General features: G+C 44.0%; 1 protein-coding gene across 2 annotated transcripts in view; it reads right to left on the bottom strand.

The window, feature by feature from the left end:
- The window catches only part of SMOC1 (SPARC related modular calcium binding 1), a 150460-nt gene that overhangs the window by 72102 nt on the left and 58088 nt on the right, over window positions 1–20270 (bottom strand). For both annotated transcript variants that reach the window (XM_054161578.1, XM_054161577.1), the window contains exons 4-5: window positions 8706–8805; window positions 6214–6261 (exon numbers count right to left, since the gene is read on the bottom strand). In XM_054161578.1, coding sequence (XP_054017553.1) covers window positions 6214–6261; window positions 8706–8805 — 148 coding nt within the window. The remainder of the gene's footprint in view (window positions 1–6213; window positions 6262–8705; window positions 8806–20270) is intronic.

Genomic DNA, 20270 nt, shown 5'->3' on the forward strand with positions numbered 1-20270 from the left:
GCCACGTCCAATCCCCTCTTGAACACCTCCAGGGACGGTGTTCACCACCACCTCCCTGGGCAGCACATTCCAATGGCTAACAACTCTCTCTGTGAAGAACTTACTCCTCACCTCGAGCCTAAACCTCCCCTGACACAGTTTGAGACCGTGTCCTCTTGTTCTTGTGCTGGTCACCTGGGAGAAGATGCCAAGCACCTCCTGGCTACAACTACCCTTCAGGTAGTTGTAGAGAGCAATAAGGTCTCCCCTGTGCCTCCTCTTCTCCAGGCTAAGCAACTCCAGCTCCCTCAGTCTCTCCTCATAGGGCTTGTGCTCAAGGCCTCTCCACAGCCTCATTGCCCTTCTCTGGACACATTCAGGAGTCTCAATGGACCCAGAACTGGACACAGTACTCAAGGTATGGCCTAACCAGTGCTGAGTACAGGGGCACAATGACTTCCCTGCTCCTGCTCAAATTGTATGTACACATTTGTGTACATTTTACTCAAAAAAGACCTAACAGAAACATGTCAGCCCTGGTCAGGGAAAACTTTGTGGCAAAGTTAAACAGTTCAGCAATTCAATTTTTGCATTACAATTCTTCTTCACCCAGAGTTATGAAGTATTATTTATTTTAAAAACCAAATACTTAGTATAAGCAATCCAGAAGAACTCTTTGGGTAGCAGTGCAGGCTTACTACCTGCTAATGTTCTGCAAGAAATTCATCATAAGATGGGGTTCACCAGCTAGAACCATCACTTGACTTCATATTGTTCCAGAAAGCTTTCTTTCACCTTACTGATGAAGGCCATACAACAGTTGTCTACCTCTCCTGTACCCTTGCCAAGCTGCTAAAGACATCTTAGTGCACTTTCACCATATTTATGAGGCTGGTGAAGCAGGAATAATTGGACACTTGAAGCTTGGTTTGTGTAATATCACAGCCCTGTTTCAGATTTGATCAATGCCCAGATGAACCCAGAAAGCACTGGAGAAGGTAAAGACCAAAGTCTCAGTCTCAGGTTTTGGTCACATTTCAGCAGGACATTTTTGTCAAGATATTATCTGTCCTCTAAAACATGCTAACCACTGTGGAGTGTGCTCCCCTCCCTGTGAGCAGACAGCAGGTGAATTAGTGCCAGCTGCACCTGACTTCTTACCACCAGCAGACAAAGCTTGAGGATCTTCTTGCTCAAATGGTTCCATTTATTTGCATCAGCGCAAGCCCACTTGGGTTTGCCTGAGGAGAGCACTGGCCCTTTACTGCTCAGTCTAATTACTGGCTCTGACTAATGGCTCATTACTGATTCGAATTGCTCAGTCTACTGGCTGCCCAACTAGGCCATTAACATTTTCTAGAGGTAAGACTCTTGGAAACCAGGAGGAAGAGAGCCACAGAATGGGCCAACTTACCCACAATTGCAGCAGAGAATTTCCCTGCAACAAAGCCCATTTCTCAGAATTAAGCCCACACACAAAAAAAGAACCCAATTCTAAAAGCTTAACTGACAGGAATCTAAAGTTGTTCATCTTGGGTTTCTCAAATAGCTTCAGTATTTTCTTGTAGGCTGCAAACTTAAGAGGGCAAACAGCATACAAGAGCCATGCCTACATTTAAGATGATAAATGTAAAATGAGCTCAGCACAGGCTTTGCTTTCTGTGGGGCCATCAGACCTTACATTTCACAAGCATCACTGTACCTGGCTCAGGTTCAGGGAATTGCTGATGCTATTGCCAGCTTCTGCAACAGGAAAACAAAGTCAAAACAGGCCTGGAACTTTATGCAACTTTATAAAAGACAAAGGGAGTTCATACCACTCAAAACTCTTCATGACCAACACCAACAGTTTATCCAGCCCTGTACTTGTATCAATTTTTAATCCCAGATTACAGAACCTACCCTCCTTTCTCATTTCCTTCTTTCAGTTGTTTTTAAAATGGTATCAGCACCTCAGGTCTAGAGCAGACACTAACAAAGCAGGATCTTCACTTAACTGTTGTTCTTCCTCCCCCATTCATTCATTTCCAATCTCCACTTTTTATTTGCTCAGTTTCTAGTTTTAATTAACAAAGACCAAGTGACTTAGGGAAATAAGCAATAACAGTTCTGCTTTTTACATCACTGTCTCCTGACCAGCCTCCTTTTTGAAACCTGAGTGGAGCTGCAAAAGACACTACTCATGGCTGCAACATACCAAATCTGCAGCTTTGTGCTCCTAAAGGCCCAGCATTCCCCAAATAAAGAAAATAAACCTTTGTTTGGTGTTTGTTTTTGCTTCAAATGTATCACACAATTTCCCTTTGGCTGGAAAGTTTTGCATTATTTAGGGAAGAAATCCAGCCATGTTGGCTCCAAGGATGCCTTTCAATGCTTCTTAAAACATTAACAATCCTCCCAGTGGGAGAGAGGGAGGACAGTGAGCATCTTCCAAGTCTCTCAGGGCTTTCAAACTAAGCAGCAACTGGAGTAAATTAGTGCAAGAAGCTTCTTATGACAAAGGATTGTCCAAAGAACAATCCAGAATAAGGAACAGACAGCAACAGAAATCAGCAGGTTCTGGATATCCTAATCCCACCCAAGAGTAACTAAATTCCCTGTCAAAGGTCCCAGAAACTTGTTCTTCATTTGGAGGCTGAACTCAGCACAGAAAGTACAGTGGTAAATGTCTGAGCTGCAAAGTTCACACAGCAAGCATGTGCTGGAGGACCTGTGTTTCCATTCTACCTCATACAAACGTGCCTCCATCTCCCCAGGCCCAGCCCCGGTCTGCCTTGCAGCAGCAGAGCACTTCTCAGATGCAGAACAAATCAGCATGTCCTATTTTCAAGTTTTACTCTTACTGCCTATTTAGGTTGCCTTAAATTACCTTACAGGGCAAATTGTATGAGTAGCTGGCATTGCATCATACAGCAGTATCAGCAACATAAACAGGGGCAACCAGAGCATGGACTTAAAAGTAAAAAGGATTTCTTGCCAACACTCTTGCCTGTTCTGTGCAGAAAGCTTCACAGAGACACTTCTGAAGTTCCATGCCAAGCCACGTGACCATAGAAGAGCTGTTTCATTTTCCTTCCATTAGAAGCGAAAGACTCCGTCAGTGGAATCACGTGTTACCTCACAGCTTCTGGTGACTCCATCATACCTACTCACCCCCAGAAATTAGGGCTGAGCAGGATGAAAAAAAGCCAACATATTTGAATAATCAGTCTTTCTCCTTCCAGCATTAATTCATCTCATGGAAAGGAGAGCTAATACAAAGTCTTCAGTTATTAACTTAAGCCTACTGTGTCCAGTTGTGGGCACCTGAGTTTAGGAAGGATGATGACTTGCTGGAACGTGTCTAGAGAAGGGCAACGAAGTTGGTGAGGGGTTTGGAACACAAACCCTGTGAGGAGAGACTGAGGGGGCTGGGGTTGCTTAACCTGGAGAAGAGGAGACTCAGGGGTGACCTTATTGCTCTCTACAGCTACCTGAAGGGAGGTTGTAGACAGGCAGAGGTTGGACTCTTCTCCCAGGCAACCAGCACCAGAACAAGAGGACACAGTCTCAGGCTGTGCCAGGGGAGGTTTAGGCTGGAGGTTAGGAAGAAGTTCTGCACAGAGAGAGTGATTGCCCATTGGAATGGGCTGCCCGGGGAGGTGGTGGAGTCACCACCATTGGAGGTGTTCAGGAGGAGACTTGATAGGGTGCTTGGCTGCATGGTTTAGTTGATTAGGTGGGCTGGATTAGCTGATAGGTTGGATGCAATGATCTTGAAGGTATCTTCCAACCTGGTCTATTCTATTCTATTCTACCCATTTGCACTGTTTCTAAGGCAGAGCAGCCTCTATTCAAAAAACTATCTTGCCCTGAAGACTTAAAAAGGCACAAGCATCACACAGTTTATTAGCTCCATATTTTACGTTCCTGGATGAATGGGACAAAAGAAATTACTTTTGAGAGTCTTAGCTATTCCTTTTCCTCCTGAGAGTATCTATTCTGCAATGCATAATGCTTTTTGACTCAGACACCCACATCCAAGGACGGAGCAAGGAGTCTGCTGTGCAGTGGGAAAAGCTCAAAAACTCCCAAGTCAGATGGCAGTTGCCCAAAGTGATGTCAAAAGTTTCCAAGATGTGCCTCTACAACAGAACAGTCATCATTGAGCCAGTTTCTTCTAGATCCCTCCTCATCCTTCCCCTCAGCTTCTTGCAAAGGGCAATATTTGCAGAAAGCTTAAACACCCAGCTAGAAAGGATGGTTACATGTACACTGGCTAGCCATCAGTCTTCAGAGAAGCCAGGCCTCCACTGACCACCCTGCTCCAAAGAAGCCAGACTGTTCCTGGTTCCATCTTCCTAACAACAGATACTGGAATTTTGAATCAAGGTAGCTTAAGTCCAGAAAAAACCTTGGTAAGAAAGCCAAATTAACTTTCAGACTCAGGATTCACCACTAGTCAAAAGTTATTCCAGCTTCAGAAAGCCTTCTTTATTTTAAAATGCTGATTTCATTTCTCAAGTATTTTTCTAACCTAACAGAGTGGCTTGTGTGGGGGCTTCCAACAGACATGAACAGATTCAGAACTGGAATGGACAAAGTTTGACTGCTTGAAGCACGCTGCCACAAGGGGAAAGATTTTCCTTGAGAGCTACTGCATAGGAAGTGTCTGCAGCCATGTGACCAAGCATGCAATTTTTGAACTGGGATGCCACAGGCAGCATGAAGGAGAATAAATTTATGCTACAAATCTCAGATTAATTCATTCCATTTATATCTGTGTTTCAACCTGTGAGTTAATAAAATGAGTTCTGATGTTTTCCCCCTTTGCTCTTGTTACTTACAAAATCCACAGTCAGGTGCTTCCAACTCTAGAACAGAGCAGGACTACTCAGATAGGAAGCCTGCAAACACCACCACTCAAAAAATAATGCAGATTTCAAGAGCTACTTGATTTGCTTGTACTTCAGGCAAGACTAGCAATGATTGCATTAGCACGATGATAACAATGTGTGCAGATGATAATTATACATTAACATGTCATAAGGGGTTTACAGAGACATAGCCTTATCTCAAGTAAGAAGCAGGCTTCAGCATTCAATATTAAATAAGTGGTTTTCTTTGCATCTTTCTTCTGCATTTCCCTAAGCTGCTCTACACAGCCAATAGTCTGGCACGCAGATACGCTTGGAGTGCATCACTGCTCTAAACTCAGCAATCTGTAATTCATGGACTGGACTGACAGGCCCAGTGTGGAAGATGTTCCTCAAATTAAAATGTTAGCATCAAGGTAGGCATTTTCCTGCCTTTTAATGTCAGAAATAAGTGGTATAGATAGTCAGAAGTACAAATCCTGCTTCTCCCAGGAAACAGCCTTCATCCTCAGCAGTAGGCCTAAGGATGCATTCAGCACAGTTTTTCTGTAGTAAGACAAAACTCAGAAGTTGACTTTGAATGGGGGGGGGGTGGGGATGGGATGAGGGGTAGAGGGGAGAAGGGTTGGGGGGAAAAAAATAAGTATCAGAGTGTGGAGAAGACCTAAACCCAAACTTGACTCCTTTTCAATGTATATACTTCAGTGGTCACCCCTACCAACGTTATTGAAATGAAAACAAATCAGAGGGTAGAGAGAAGGGCGACAAATACCCACAGGAGAAAGAACACCAAGGTATCTAATACCTTGCTCCAGAAAAGCAAGAACTGAAGACAAGAGTGCAAAGAAGGAAGACCAATGTCTAATGCACCAGAATAAGGTTCCCAAGCACAGACAGGGTTTTAATCAAGCACTGTTTCATTTAACCAGAGGGATTTATGCTTCATTAAAATATTTCCCACCTTTCATTCAATGCATTTAAAGCCACAAGCACAACACTGGCACTCCTGACTCCTGGTGTGCCAGTCATATTGATAGCTTCCTAATCTCCAGGGATTTTACTGAGACACACTCAGTAGTCAACTTCAAGGTGAACAAGCAGAGGTTATTCTGTGCCAGTCATCCCTTTGGGAAGTTCTGCTTTCATGTACTACATCTCAGCTGAGGCGCACAGAGCGGAACACAGCATCATCTACTCCTCAGGGTGGTTCACAAACAAACTGCCATCTTATTCCTCCTACTGAAGGCAGACGTTTGAAGGCACATAAGCTTTCTGCACACCAAGTTGGTTAGCAACCAACGTTCTGAGTTATCTCAAGGGACTTGGCTGGGTAGCTGCAATGACAAAACAAGCTGCTAAAGCACAGGACTCCACTCACCTTTCCTTCCTGAATTACCCTGGCTTGATGGTTTATCAGTGACAGAACCTAAAGGGGAAGGGGGAAAAAAAAAAGAAGAAAGAGATACATTTATTTAGATGCTACATGATCACACAGGACATGGAATGTCACATTAATGCACTCAATATCTCAAGTGTCTGTTTTACTTGCCAACAGCTTAGTTGAGGATTCAGAGAGCATGTGGCTGCAACTAACTGGGACAACGTGAGGAAATTGTATTCATTAAGATGAAGGCAAACAAGAAATCTTTAGTGTCTGGATTCAGTGATTGGAAAGAACTCAGCAGTGTCCTAGTAAGAAGCCCAGCATAAATCCCAGAGCAAGAAGGTAAGATCAGTAGGAGTCACTTCTCTCATTTGCAAGTGTCAGGAAGAACAAATCAAAGACAGGTGGGGGAAGCATGCAGGGAATGCAAATGCAGTGTTCTAAAGGAAAGGAATTAAGTGGGACAATTTGCAGAAAACAGATTTCACCCAATCCCTGAACATCCCCAGCTCCTAGAAAGGGGAAACTGAATTGCAGCATCTACTTGAATAGAACACTGAGTTTTTTACTGTATCCTACATCTTCATGCAATACACACAGTTCTATACTTGTTTCCACAGTGTCTCATTACACAGTTTTTGCACTAAAACTTGAACTGATAAAATTTTAACACATCCATTAGCAAAAAATTAATCTGACAAGCTTTTTGCCTTCTGTTTAAATAGCCTTTCTTTTTCTCCCCACAGGAAACTGATTCTTCCATATATCATCACTAAACAGTTCCAGTGATTACTGATACTTCAGGAAAACATGGATCAGAAGTCAGCTGCAAAGAAGGCAGCTCTGACAGGTCCAAGAGCCTGGTCAAGACAAACTCTAACCATAAACTCTGTTTATCAAACTTACCTACTGCTGTATTAAAAGTAGGAAGCACATACTCAGTATTACTCATCACAGGCCTAACATCTGTCCTACAACACACCATGACTGTAATTCCCTAGTAACACAGTTCTATAAACAGCTCAAAACTAAAATGAATAAACCAGCACAATGCTAAAACATGCCCTACTAAAACCATATACTGGGAATGGTGGAAGAAAGCAGTAATCTAAGGTTTAAGTCAAATTACTGTAGCATTACACCTAAAAGAAAATATTAATCCTATTTTCTTTCCACATACCTGTGAAATATCAAACATCCCCTCAAGCTACACTGACTCAGTGGCTCCCAGAAAATTCTCCCACTTAACTCAAACCCTCATGCAAGTCACTACACTTGCTTATCACCACAAAATGCCTTACAACCAAGAGGACACTAAATAAGGTGAGAAGGGCTAAGAAAACCAAAAGTTTGGCTGCTGTCATGTTCCCATCTAAAGGGTTCAAACATGGCAAGGTGTGAAAGGAGAAACATATTACACACCCATGAGGTGCAGTCTGCAGAGCATGAAGCCAGTATCACTGAACATTAGAAATGTGCTTCTGTGCTTGCTGTCTTTCCTTCCTTCTTTCAGGGGGGAGGGGTGAGGATGGCAGCACAATCTTAGTGTTGCCCCTGGATTCTCCTAAACAGCACAGAACAGCTTCCTACCCCCTCTCTGTACCTAGTGTGCCGCAGCTAGAGCAGCTATTTGCACAAAGCAGACTGCACATCTTTGATCAGAGCCACAGGGAAAAGCTAGAACAGTCTTACCCCATGAGATTCATGGGCTGCCATATTGACATCCCCCCCAAAAAACCACCCCCACCCCAAAACAACAACAGAAAAACCACACCAGCATCACTCTGGTTTAAGTACAGGAAATTATGGATTTGGGATTGGATGACAGAGTAATGCAGTGTCATGCCAAGTGTCCAGAAACATGTCACCTAATAAACCCATCAGTTTGTGTTTAAACCTGTAAGTTTGGGTTCACACCTCTCCCTTCTGAGTTGTGCTGCAAGCCCAGTGCTGTTCATCCCCAGGACACAAACATGGGTACCCTGGAGCCTAGCAACAATCTGAAGACCCAAATCCAGTATAACAGCAGGTCCCCAGATCTGGGGGGCTACAGAGTCAACACCTACCAGTTTAACTGGAGTCATGCTGAAGGCAAAATGTCTCCTTGGCTGCTAAATAGAGCTTGAGAATGATTTCTTTAGAATGTAGTTGATGGAAAAAGATTATCCTACCTATTGCAGGAATCTCTGGGTTTGGCGTACACAGCAACACTGCAACTCCTCACCTTGGCTACCACTGGCTGTTACCTTAGAGGTAAGCCTCGTAAGAGTGTCTGCAGCCTAACTGCAGAGTGTACAGGGCACAGTCCAAGTCCCCTGCAGCTTCCAGTAAGTGCACAGGGAGCTATAAGCACAAGTGCATGTGTTACATGGGGTAAACTGGCCAACTCACCTGAAAAGATTAAGCACTCTCAACAGGATGTATTCTCCCCACCCGACTTTGGTAATCATATTAGTATTTGTTGAAGCCATTCCCACATACAGTACCTGAACATACAGGAGTTTTGTTCTGTACAGAAGAGCCACTAATAGGTTTGCCATCAGGTGTCACACACCAGCAGTATCCAGTGTAGGTATGGCACTGCACCTGTTTAACAAAACAAAGAGCAGGCATTTCATTTCTCGCTCTGTCACCCACAACTTTTGTTATAATCCAGCATCTTAGTGGAAGTCCCAACCCAAGCACATCACAAACATATGCCTTACAGTGAGGAGGTCACACAGAAGAGTATTTTTGTTATTGCTGTCTTTTCTTCCTCCCCTAAGGTTTCTCTTCCCAGTTATTTCTCCTGTTCTCTTAGCTGCAAAGCAGGAGGCAAAAGAAGTTACAGGCAGTCAGCTGAGAACACTTCAGTTTGGGGATGCAACAGTTGTGCCTCAGCTCATTCCACCCTCTGTTAAATCCCATTTATTATTTACCATTAAATAGCTGTCCCACTGCATCCCAGCTGTGTTGTGGAAAGGCCACTCGGGCCCAGTTCCACAGCTGATGCCTGAGAACAACATCTGTAGGCGTTTTGAGAGCAGTGTGTTCAGTAAACATGGCTAGAAAAATGCAGCACTGACTTACGTTAACAAGCCTTCTCCAGACAGATTTAAGCTCTCTCCTGTTACTATGTCAACCTAAGCAGCAGGAGCAAGATCCAATATGCATGCTCTTCCCAAATTGACAAGGACTTAAGAATATTTCATGAAGGCTCTAATGAGTCAAAAGGCACACAGCATAAGATCCATCTTGCATAACCTTAAAGCCCTGCTTCTGAAGTGAAAATGTCAAGTAGTCCAGTTCCACCCTTCACCAGACAAGGACACCAGAGTCATTAGTGTAGATGTGCACCTCCTAAAGTGAGAACAGAAAAATTCCCATCTAGCAGACTGGTCTTGGCAACATCTATACAGATATTAGTTCAATGGCACTACAGTTTCATCCACCTTAATAAAACTAATTACAGCCTTTGCCTCAGCTTTTAGAGTGGTCAGCATTTGGATGGAATTCAGGATGCCTTTGACTTCCCTCAAGACAAAAGCAAATGATCATCATACAGGCATCTGTATAAATACTAACAAGTGCCAAAATCCCTTTTCTAGCAAAAATACTTTGGGTTGTGGCTAGTATGCTCATCAGTACTGCCAGCAGGGTATAGAAATGCCTACATTAGTATAAGCTCCTTCAGTGATTCTCTTTTTTTTAAAGAAACCACCACACCACACACACCACCAAACCACACACACAAAAATGAGGTCACCACAGAAACTGCCTTTTCATTCTTCTTCAAAAATGAATTATGTCTAGTTTTTCTTTTTCCAAATAAACTCCTTGAAGCCAGTTTCCCATTCCAGCCCTTTCCACGGAGAAGAGTGATGGGGTGTTTACACCGTGCCCCTCATTAGGGATCCTTCAGAGCTGAACCCAGTCACTCCCCCTTGCTAACAGCTGGCTTCGATTCCCTAAGGTAGCAGAGTTTCTTCAGAGACTTAACGACAGTCCTTTTAAAAGGCTTTGAGTATCATATAAAACATGATCTAAGAGCAACTATAACATGGTACCACGTGTTTATCTTGGGCTTTACTCAACTGCAAATCAATCATTTTGCCTCAAGCAAGCTCACTCTCAGCAGCCAAAATCAACAATAGTCTCAGGTACCCGCTGCTGAAGTCACTGTCATCTGCATACTTCCCTTTTTATTCTCTCAATATATCACAAAATTGATTGTGCTCAAAAGCACTTTGAATATAATTAGCAATAACCCAGTTGCCAAATGTTTCCTTTTGCTCAATCTAACTAACTGCACATTCAAGAGCAGTGTGATGGAACTGCTTGGGTTTCTGTGTTTAGTGTCTACCTTTGCTGCTCTCACACACATTACTGCCTTCCCAACAGCACAAGAAGCTACCTGCACATCTGGGTGTCAACTGCAAAAATCTTACATAGAGATGAAACCAAATTTCAGGATAGGGTCTTGGGAATTGGTAGGGCAAGACCACTTCAGTTTAGGAAGGACGTTGAGTTGCTGGAACGAGTCCAGAGAAGAGCAACGAAGTTGGTGAGGGGTTTGGAACACAAGCCCTATGAGAAAAGACTGAGGGAGCTGGGGTTGCTTAGTCTGGAGAAGAAGACACTCAGGGGTGACCTTATTGCTCTCTACAACTACCTGAAGGGAGGGTGTGGACAGGCGGATGTTGGTCTCTTCTCCCAGGCAGCCAGCACCAGAACAAGAGGACACAGTCTCAGGCTGTGCCAGGGGAGGTTTAGGTTGGATGTTAGGAAGAAGTCCTATACAGAGAGAGTGATTGCCCATTGGAATGGGCTGCCTGGAGAGGTGGTGGAGTCACCATCATTGAAGGTGTTCAGGAGGAGACTTGATGAGGTGCTTGGTGCCATGGTTTAGTTGATTAGGTGGGTTGGATTGGTTGATGGGTTGGACGCAATGATCTTGAAGGTCTCTTCCAACCTGGTTTATTCTATGTAATTCTAAGTCATTTACAGAAAAAAAATCCAGGGTACACAGCATTTAAAAACATTTCAAGTGTTAGTGCCTTGATAGTCCTTTAGTCAAGCCTTCAGAAAATAAAGTGCATGGTAGAGGGCTCCACAAAATCTGCAGTGACAGATTTGTTACAGATGCATCAACTAAGAGCATGTTATGCCACTCATGCCACTGGAGAACTACCAATTACATACACGCATTTATGCAAGCCAAGCATATTGCATCCATAAAAGCAAAGCACTTTTGTAAGTAATTAAGCTAAGGAATGCTGATATTCCTTGGACTTGTATCTGAGACCTTTTCCTCCCCTGTGCCCATATTCAAAAGGCCAGACAACTACTCATGAAGAATGGACAGTCAGAAACCTCAAAAATCACTACAGCTGGCTTTCCTGATAGGTTGGACTCGATCCAACCTGGTTAATTCTTCCAACCTGGTTAATTCTATTCTATTCAAGTCACAATTATACAGCACTTAGATGTGTTGCAGGGTAAAATGTACTGATTTTTGCAATTGAATTACTCCAATCACTCATTGGCAGTGGTCCTATGCAGCCTTCAAAAAAGCTGAAACATACAAAGTTCTAAAAGAAAAGATGCCTGACCAGGCCTCAGCATATTGAAGTATCATCACAGTGGCCTACAGCTTGGACTTTGTAGTTTAAGGGCTGAAAAACAAGCACAAAAAAACCCCAAAACACCACCACTCCCCCACACCACAAACACCTGCTATACTTAGTCACATATCACTGGCATGGCATTCCCAAAAGAAAGTAAAGGCAGTAGCTGATGCACTGCCACTTCTAACAGCTGTGTGCAAACAAACTCTGTGAAGTCTCAACTATTCCAGAACACCTCTAAGTAAGGAATCTTCAATCTTCCAATGATCTTAGGTCCCACTTAACCCACGTACCTAAATTCAACTTCATTCTAATCCTACCCCCATAACAGCAAGATCTTTAAATACTGATATAATCAGTAGGGTAACTGTTCACTGCACAGATCTAATATTTAGTTATTGAGTGTCCAGTTCTGGGCCCCTCAATTTAAGAAGGACATTGAGACTCTTGAACATGTCCAGAGAAGGGCAACGAGGCTGGGGAGAGGCCTTGAGCACAACCCCTACAAGGAGAGGCTGAGAGAGCCGGGGTTGTTTAGCCTGGAGAAGAGGAGGCTCAGGGGAGACCTTATTGCTCTCTACAACTACCTGAAGGGAGGTTGTAGCCAGGAGGGGGTTGGTCTCTTCTCCCAGGCAACCAGCACCAGAACAAGAGGACATAGTCTCAAGCTGTGCCAGGGGAGGTCTAGGCTCCAGGTGAGGAGAAAGTTCTTCACAGAGAGAGTTGTTAGCCATTGGAATAGGCTGCCCAGGGAGGTGGTGGAGTCACCATCCCTGGAGGTGTTCAAGAGGGGATTGGACGTGGCACTTGGTGCCATGGTTTAGTAGTCATGATGTCTTGGGTGCCAGGTTGAACTTGATGATCTTTGATGTCTCTTCCAACCTTATTGATTCTATGAGTTAATTTGGGCTGTAACAAAATACACGTTAGAAAAGGTGTTCAACACTCTTAGGCTCAGTTTCCTAAACTAAGTATTGTGTCAGAGAAAACACATTACCAGTTTTTAACAAAAAATAAGCTTGATAGCTAACCCAGCCACAGCTACAGAATGCTCATTACTGCTGGAAAGGCACATGCCAGGGTTTGAGCTTTCAAATTTACATACACTGTCCAACAGCTCAACATTGAGTTAAACAAAACCTGCAAATCAGTTGAGACTTCAAACAGATTCCCTGTTACCACCTACACTTCCCCCACCCCCAACAAACAAACAACAAAAATCCACCACCAAAACAAACCTCAAACTGCAGTTTATGGCCCCAGTTGTGCAGGAAGACACTGTTCCTGTTTTTCAGGGGTGAGAAATATGCCATGTCAACTATATCTCAACCAAAAGATGACAACCATCAGGGACAAACCCAACAAAATTGCTCTGTCACCACTGCCCAAATTAAGAGCCCAGCAGTAGTTTTCCCATCCCTCCTGCCATTTAGATGTGTGAAATTAAACAGCAGCAAACATACCAGCCCCTGGCCACATGAATAAACACCTGCTTTCACCAAAATGAAAACATTGAAAGTGTAGTCACTGGCAGATGACTCTGCCTCTTACTTTCCTGAGGGAAAAAAGTTGTTGTCATTTGAGTTTCTTCAGTATCTGACTGGCAATGCCAGAATCACATTCCCAAGGAGTCCAAAGCTTTTCAACAAGCAAGCAGCAGCATCTCTTTCCAACCATTTGACAAAGGAGGATCAAAGGCTTGATTCCAGTTACAAACTGGAAGTTGCATGCACATGTATGAGAGGAGAACAGGGGCAAAGCAGTGAAGCCAGTCTCTACGCAGTTGTAGAAAGTTCACTGTAAGAGGCTTGAGAGCACTTTGGACAAGCACTGGGCTGAGGAGAGGAACAGCAACACGCAAACCAGCTTTCCGCTGCTGTTCAGATGAAGAGTTTGGTAACTAATTCCTACACCACTGCAGATCAGAAACATTTCCTGGCTCTTTCCATAATGGAGGGCAGAGAGAAGAAAGGAAAAACACCCCAAAACAAAACTAAAGCACTCCTTCTGCATTCAAAGCAATGAATCCGGTATGAAAGAGAAGAAAAGCACAGCCAGTTTTCGAAGTCACTGCTGAAGATGAGACAACAGAGCTGCTGCCTGCACTCACAGCACCAGGCAAGGCTTCAAACCCTGGCTGCGCCCAAGTGCTCCTTGTAAACAAGGTATAAAAGCTAAAGAAATTGTACCAAGCCAGTAGGTCATTTGCTCTGACCCAGAGTAGAAGCCAGTGTCGCACTGCAATTCTTTAATCAAAGCCTTTCTGGTTCAACCCATTGAGGCTCATCTAGAAAGTCCCCTGAGCCCAAGTTAGTAGTGTACAATCAGCACACTGGCCTGATGGCTGATTATCCTAACTCTGCACTGGTTTCTGCTAGATAGGCTGACTTAATTACAGGTTGCCTTGCCTTTACTGACAATTTTAAGGAACTATGAATCAGCCTGAATCATAAGTTTGAGCTTCTTCAGGAGTGCAACCCCTTAAATATTGTTTTTTCCTGTTCCCTGCTCACATATCATTCCTCCCAAATGGTCTTCTGCAGACAAATATTGCCACTAGGGCTTCATGCAGCAGCCAACTCCCACAAGTCTATGTACCATTCAAGAAATACTTGCTCCACAAGAATTTCACTATTCAAATAACCAGGGAAAGAAGTGATGTGTGGCAGAGGAATCCTAGCCATGGTCAAAGGCATCCCGAACAAACGAATACTGCTTTTTTGCTCAGGAGAGGCTCTCTGAGTCTTTATGAATAGAGTTTCTTTAATCTAGCAAGACTGTGTTCTTTTCTTCTGAAAGGAGAAGCTAAGTCCTTGAGAACGTAGCATTGCTAGAGTCTGAGCACTGAATAATGGAATAATAGCATTCAGGAAATGCAGGGCATGTCCAGACACAGCCTCACAGCACCATCCTGCATTAAGCAAGGAGTTTGTAATTCTGCCCAGCATCATGCCACACTAGTCAATGCAGAGGAAAAAGACTTGGATCATGAAGTCACACTGAAAGCTGAGAGGGTTCCTCATGTCTTTTAGAAAGGAGTCTGTTTGTGGGATTTAGGAGAAAGCAGCATAGCACAGAAGGAAAGTATTGATATGGACCATAATAGAGACCACTCTTTCCAACCAGACTTGTACTACCGGATGCAGGAGTGCTCTGGAAGCTATCTGATAAGAGTAAAGTGCTCTGAGTAAAGTTAGCCCACCCTGTGATCCTGCCATAAGACAACAGGTTTGACTGATGCGCTCTAAGAGAAATCTCAGTGCTGATTTGCAGCTGCAAGAGCAGCTACAGTTTTGAGAGCCCTTTACTCAAAAGACTCTCCAATGAGACTTGCTCTCAGCCACTTGCCGGCAGACTTGCCAGGAAAAGAAATCAGTGCCAGACAGTGGAAGGCGGTGGCAAACAGCAAGACACGCCACAAAAGCCCCACAAGCCTACATCCCCAAAGTGACATTAACATTGTTCATGATGATACTAATTTCTCTGAAACAGATCCCCTTTAAAATCTCAGCAACCTTTTCTAAAACACTGCTTGGGGGAAAACTATGAAGAAACTAAGTCTCTCAGCCCATGGCAACAAGCCCAATGGCACTAGGCAGCAAAAGAGTGTGCAGATTACCCACTAGAGCCTATTTATGAAGAACAGATCACAGCAGGTTAAGTGCAGCATGGAAAGGGAATGGCATTTATGCAAAATGCAGCTTAACAGCAAAAAGGAGAGAGCAAGTCTTGGGAACAGAGACTGGTTTTAGTCATGTCCAATTTTGCACAGCAGTACATGACCTCAGTTCTATACAATTAATCAAGTTAGTCACATAAAACAGATTCTTATGTTGTGAACAACTCAAGTTTTATCTGCATACTTATATTACTGTGGGCTAGGTCCAGAGAGCTTTTGTTATAGGAAGTCATATTCCACACAGACTGAAATATAAAGAAACAGCAGTTCCAGACCTCCTCCCATTTACAGTCATCCCATCATGTCTGCAACACCACCCCCTCTTCCATGCTGCAAATCCATGACACACTTAGGTGTGTAAGCAGTGATTAAAAGAGATTTGATTAGGATCTTTGCAATACACAGCTCCCAGAATAAAAGGGAAGCATCACACATGGTGCAACACTTGAAAAATCAATGAACTGAGGACAGGTGCCTGCTCCTTCTCATGCAGTACACAAACCCCATTGTAAGTAGCCATGACTAAGAAAATTGGCATCCCAGTGACAGAATCCATGGCAACATTTCTTTTTGGTCTAAATCATTTACAGATAATTAAAGAGTCACAGAATCACAGTGTTAGGGGCTGAAAGAGACCTCCAGCACACAGGATGTCTCTCTAACACAGTGTTTAAATGTCAGCCATGCCTTTGCCTTCACGATTGCCTTTCACCCTTGTTACCACATCTAACAGTTGGGTCTCAGAGTCAAATGCCCTGCAAGGAAGGTAGAAGATAGACAGTGAGCACGGTCTCCCCTGAGCTGCCCCATGCACAGGGGGGCCCCATGCAGCATATGGTGGTCGTCACAGAACAGCAGAGTAATTCTGTTCTCTTCATCACCCTACAGTTCCATGCAGCTTCCTAGGGATCCAGCCCCAAATCCACAGTTTTGTACTGCATGCAATTCCAGGAGCTGGAAAGGGCAGACTTGAGTAGCTTCCAGAGAAATAGCCACACTCAGCTGTGCTTTCACTGCTGACCCATACTGATTGCAATTTAGTTTCTAATCAAAAGGATGACAAGAAATCAAAAGCAACAGTTCAATCTAGTTAAGACCAAACAGGTTCTGTGAACAAAGTTACTACTACTAAACAGCTCCCCAACCTGCACTGGTCCTGTTTATTGCTCCTGCAAAACTTTCACACAGCCCCAGATCTTTTGAAATGTGATGGCAAGGATGATGTGGGCCTGAACACCTGTGTGGGCACCTACAAAAGAGGTTCAGCTCAAGACCTGTAAGCAAGTCATCCAGTTCTTGAATGATGTAGCACTTAAGGCATTTGGTATTCTAAACATATATGCCTGCATCTGTTTCCCCTCTGATCAGAATTTTACTTCTACCCAAAATATTCCCCCAGTAACTGTTACACAGAAGGAAGTTGTTGAAAACCTTCCCTAGCCAACGCCACATACAGGGAATACCCTGAAGCATACACATCTGCTTAGATCCTTGCTAGGATGAGGATTCAAGGTTGAAGAGCATGGTGGATATTTCACCCAGAAAATTTGTTGAGAGATGCTGCTTCTTTTCTGGACTTCCCAACTGAGATTTTAGAGTTTGGAAGGAGCAACTCTGAGTGCTGAACCAGAATAAATAACAGTTCAGAGCTGACTTCAGCAAGGCCTCACAGACTTTTAAGAGCTGGCCTACAGCTCCTTTGTAGGATGGAAACCAAGCACGCCAATTCTCTGCACAAAAGATGCAGCATCCAAACCACCTCCACCAGATAAGATCTATTCCCAAGCTGCTGGAAGCAAAAACTGTTTAAACTGTTTACTGAAATACTCATTTTTATACATCCTTTAAAAAAAATCAAAGTTTAATTAATTTGGAACAGAAGCCAAAAGAAAATGTTTGTTTCAGATTGAAACCAGCTAGATTCCTCTGATGTCGTTTCTCATTCACACCCTATGCAGGGACAATTACTGTAAATGCTACACTAGAAAAGATGAAGTTGGTCCCTGAGGTATGTAGAACATGGGGTATTTTCATGATCCAAGGAATGATATGAATTCCAGTTAATTCCAGCTACAAAGGGATCAGAGTCTTCCTTCATCATGCCAGGTGAAAAAAGAGATAGGACTAAAAAGAGGAAGAATGTGAACTATGGCTCAGTTGCCAGCTGAAAACACACCATTTCTGAAAGCTGACCTTCTGCTGACAACCCAGGCTGGCCAGGGAATGTGCAGGAAAGAGGCCCAGCAACTGCTCTGCAATTCAGACTTCGGTACCAACCTTCCAAACAGACCTGTCTGAAACAAATCTTTATTCACTGAACTCTCAGTCTGGCTTATTAGGACAAAACCAATTCAACTACACCCCTTACTTTACTCTCCAAGATGTTGATGAATAGGTGATGGGAACATCAGAAAGTCAGCCTTCCTCTGCCCTTTTTCCTTGAACTATAAAGTTTAACACAGAACACTTAGCCAGCCCACTGTGCTAGGTTTTATAAGCATTCCCCTCCAGTGCCAACATAATCTGAACAGCTCTTCACAAAATCAGATTTCAACAACTGAGTGTAGATAGGAACACAAACCCTATGAGGAGAGGCTGAGGGAGCTGAGGTTGCTTAGCCTGGAGAAGAGGAAGCTCAGGGGAGACCCTATTGCTCTCTACAACTACCTGAAGGGAGGGTGTGGACAGGCAGGGGTTGGTCTCTTCTCCCAGGCAGCCAGCACCAGAACAAAAGGACACAGTCTCAGGCTGCACCAGGGGAGGTTTAGGCTGGAGGTTAGGAAGAAGTTCTACACAGAGAGAGTGATTGCCCATTGGAATGGGCTGCCCAGGGAGGTGGTGGAGTCACCATCATTGGAGGTGTTCAGAAGGAGACTTGACAGGATGCTTGGTTGCATGGTTTAGTTGATTAGGTGGTGTTGGATGATAGGTTGGACGGGATGATCTTGAAGGTCTCTTCCAACCTGGTTTATTCTATTTCTAGACTGCAAGAAAATGCAGCCACCTTTTCTCCTACACTCACCTGCCCAAGATGGTCCATACTATACATATGATACTGCTCCAAAGTATGCAGAGTTGGCACAGTGGATAAAAACATTTCCCACCTGACCATTAAAAAACCAAAACAAACACTCCTGCACACCAGATAACGGGAGGGCAAGGCTTATAGGGGGGAATAAAAAATTTTGGTGGGTTATCACCAAAAAAAAAAGAAAAATCTTTCCTCTCTTCTTCCCCCAGGCACCACAAAGTGCTTGAACCAACCCCAAAGCTTTCTGTCACTCATATTTTTGAAGCCAATATTGATTATATTTTTGAATTATTCCTTTTCTTCCCTTCAGAAGGCTTTGCAAACAGTAGCTAATGAATCTTAACATTTCTGAGGCACAAGGCCTCTAGATAGTACTAGATACAGGAAAGGTAAGGCAAAAAGCATTGTGCAGGCTGCCTAAGCTCACAAAGAAGAGTTCAGAGTTGCAGCGTTTGGCTTTTGAGATGTGTGCCAAAATGGGCAGAGAGCATAACCCTCCCACCCGTTAGAGAAACGCCTATGAGCCATTTTTAACACCCAGTTCAATTAGTATGGGGAACGCTACTCAATATGCTAGTGGTAACAGAACCAAGTATCACTCTTCATTTCTGCCTTGCCTTTGCAAACTACTCCTCCCAAAGTCCAACTTCAATTTTGCAGTAACTATTTCAAATTCTCTGCAGTTCCAGAGGACAGCTTCCAGCCCAGCTGCCTCTGAAGCGTGCCCAGCAACTAGGGTTACTCAACTCCCACAGATACTTCAAGCCAATAAACCATAAGCCTCCCCTGCTACCTGTGCCTAAGATAACTGCTTCTCGAGAGAAGCTGCATTGTGAAACAGTCCCAACACATCATTTAATTCCAGCAACAGTGAAGAACCAAAAACCCAAACAGAGCAACCTCGTTGCCTCTCTGTCAGATCCCCAAAGTAAATCAGGGCATTCTGGGCCCCCCAGTTTAGGAAGGACATCGAGAGACTTGAACATGTCCAGAGAAGGGCAACGAGGCTGGGGAGAGGCCTTAAGCACAAGCCCTATGAGGAGAGGCTGAGGGAGCTGGGATTGTTTAGCCTGGAGAAGAGGAGGCTCAGGGGTGACCTCATTGCTCTCTACAACTACCTGAAAGGTGGTTGTAGCCAGGAAGGGGTTGGTATCTTCTCTCTAGCAACCAGCACCAGAACAAGGGGACACAGTCTCAAGCTGCACCAGGGGAAGTTTAGGCTCCAGATGAGGAGAAAGTTCTTCACAGAGAGAGTCATTCATCATTGGAATGGGCTGCCCAGGGAGGTGGTGGAGTCACCATCCCTGGAGGTGTTCAAGAGGGGATTGGACGTGGCACTTGGTCTAGTCATGAGGTCTGTGGTGACAGGTTGGACTTGATGATCTTTGAGGTCTCTTCCAACCTTGGTGATACTGTGATAACAAAATAGAGAAGCCTGCAACTAACAATTACCCTGCAGAGGTAAGAGGCTCAACAGGCCACTCTCTTGCTGGGACAAAGTATAGGTATCAGTAGAAGCAGCTTGGTCCACCCTGTTCCTTGTGACCTACAGCTCTTTTTGCAGCTCATCTTCAGGGAAGAACTGACCTCCCCCGCAATTTGGTTTTGTTTCTGTGCCATGCTGGATGTCGATGCCATTTTTGTTTCTGAGCTATTCTGCAGGTGAATGCCATGACATGTGCATACATCTATTAAGGTATGGTGACCAAAGCAAAGTTTCCAGTTGGCTTAAACA

The sequence above is a fragment of the Dryobates pubescens genome, chromosome 5, assembly GCF_014839835.1.
Source record: "Dryobates pubescens isolate bDryPub1 chromosome 5, bDryPub1.pri, whole genome shotgun sequence".
Lineage (NCBI taxonomy): Eukaryota > Metazoa > Chordata > Aves > Piciformes > Picidae > Dryobates > Dryobates pubescens.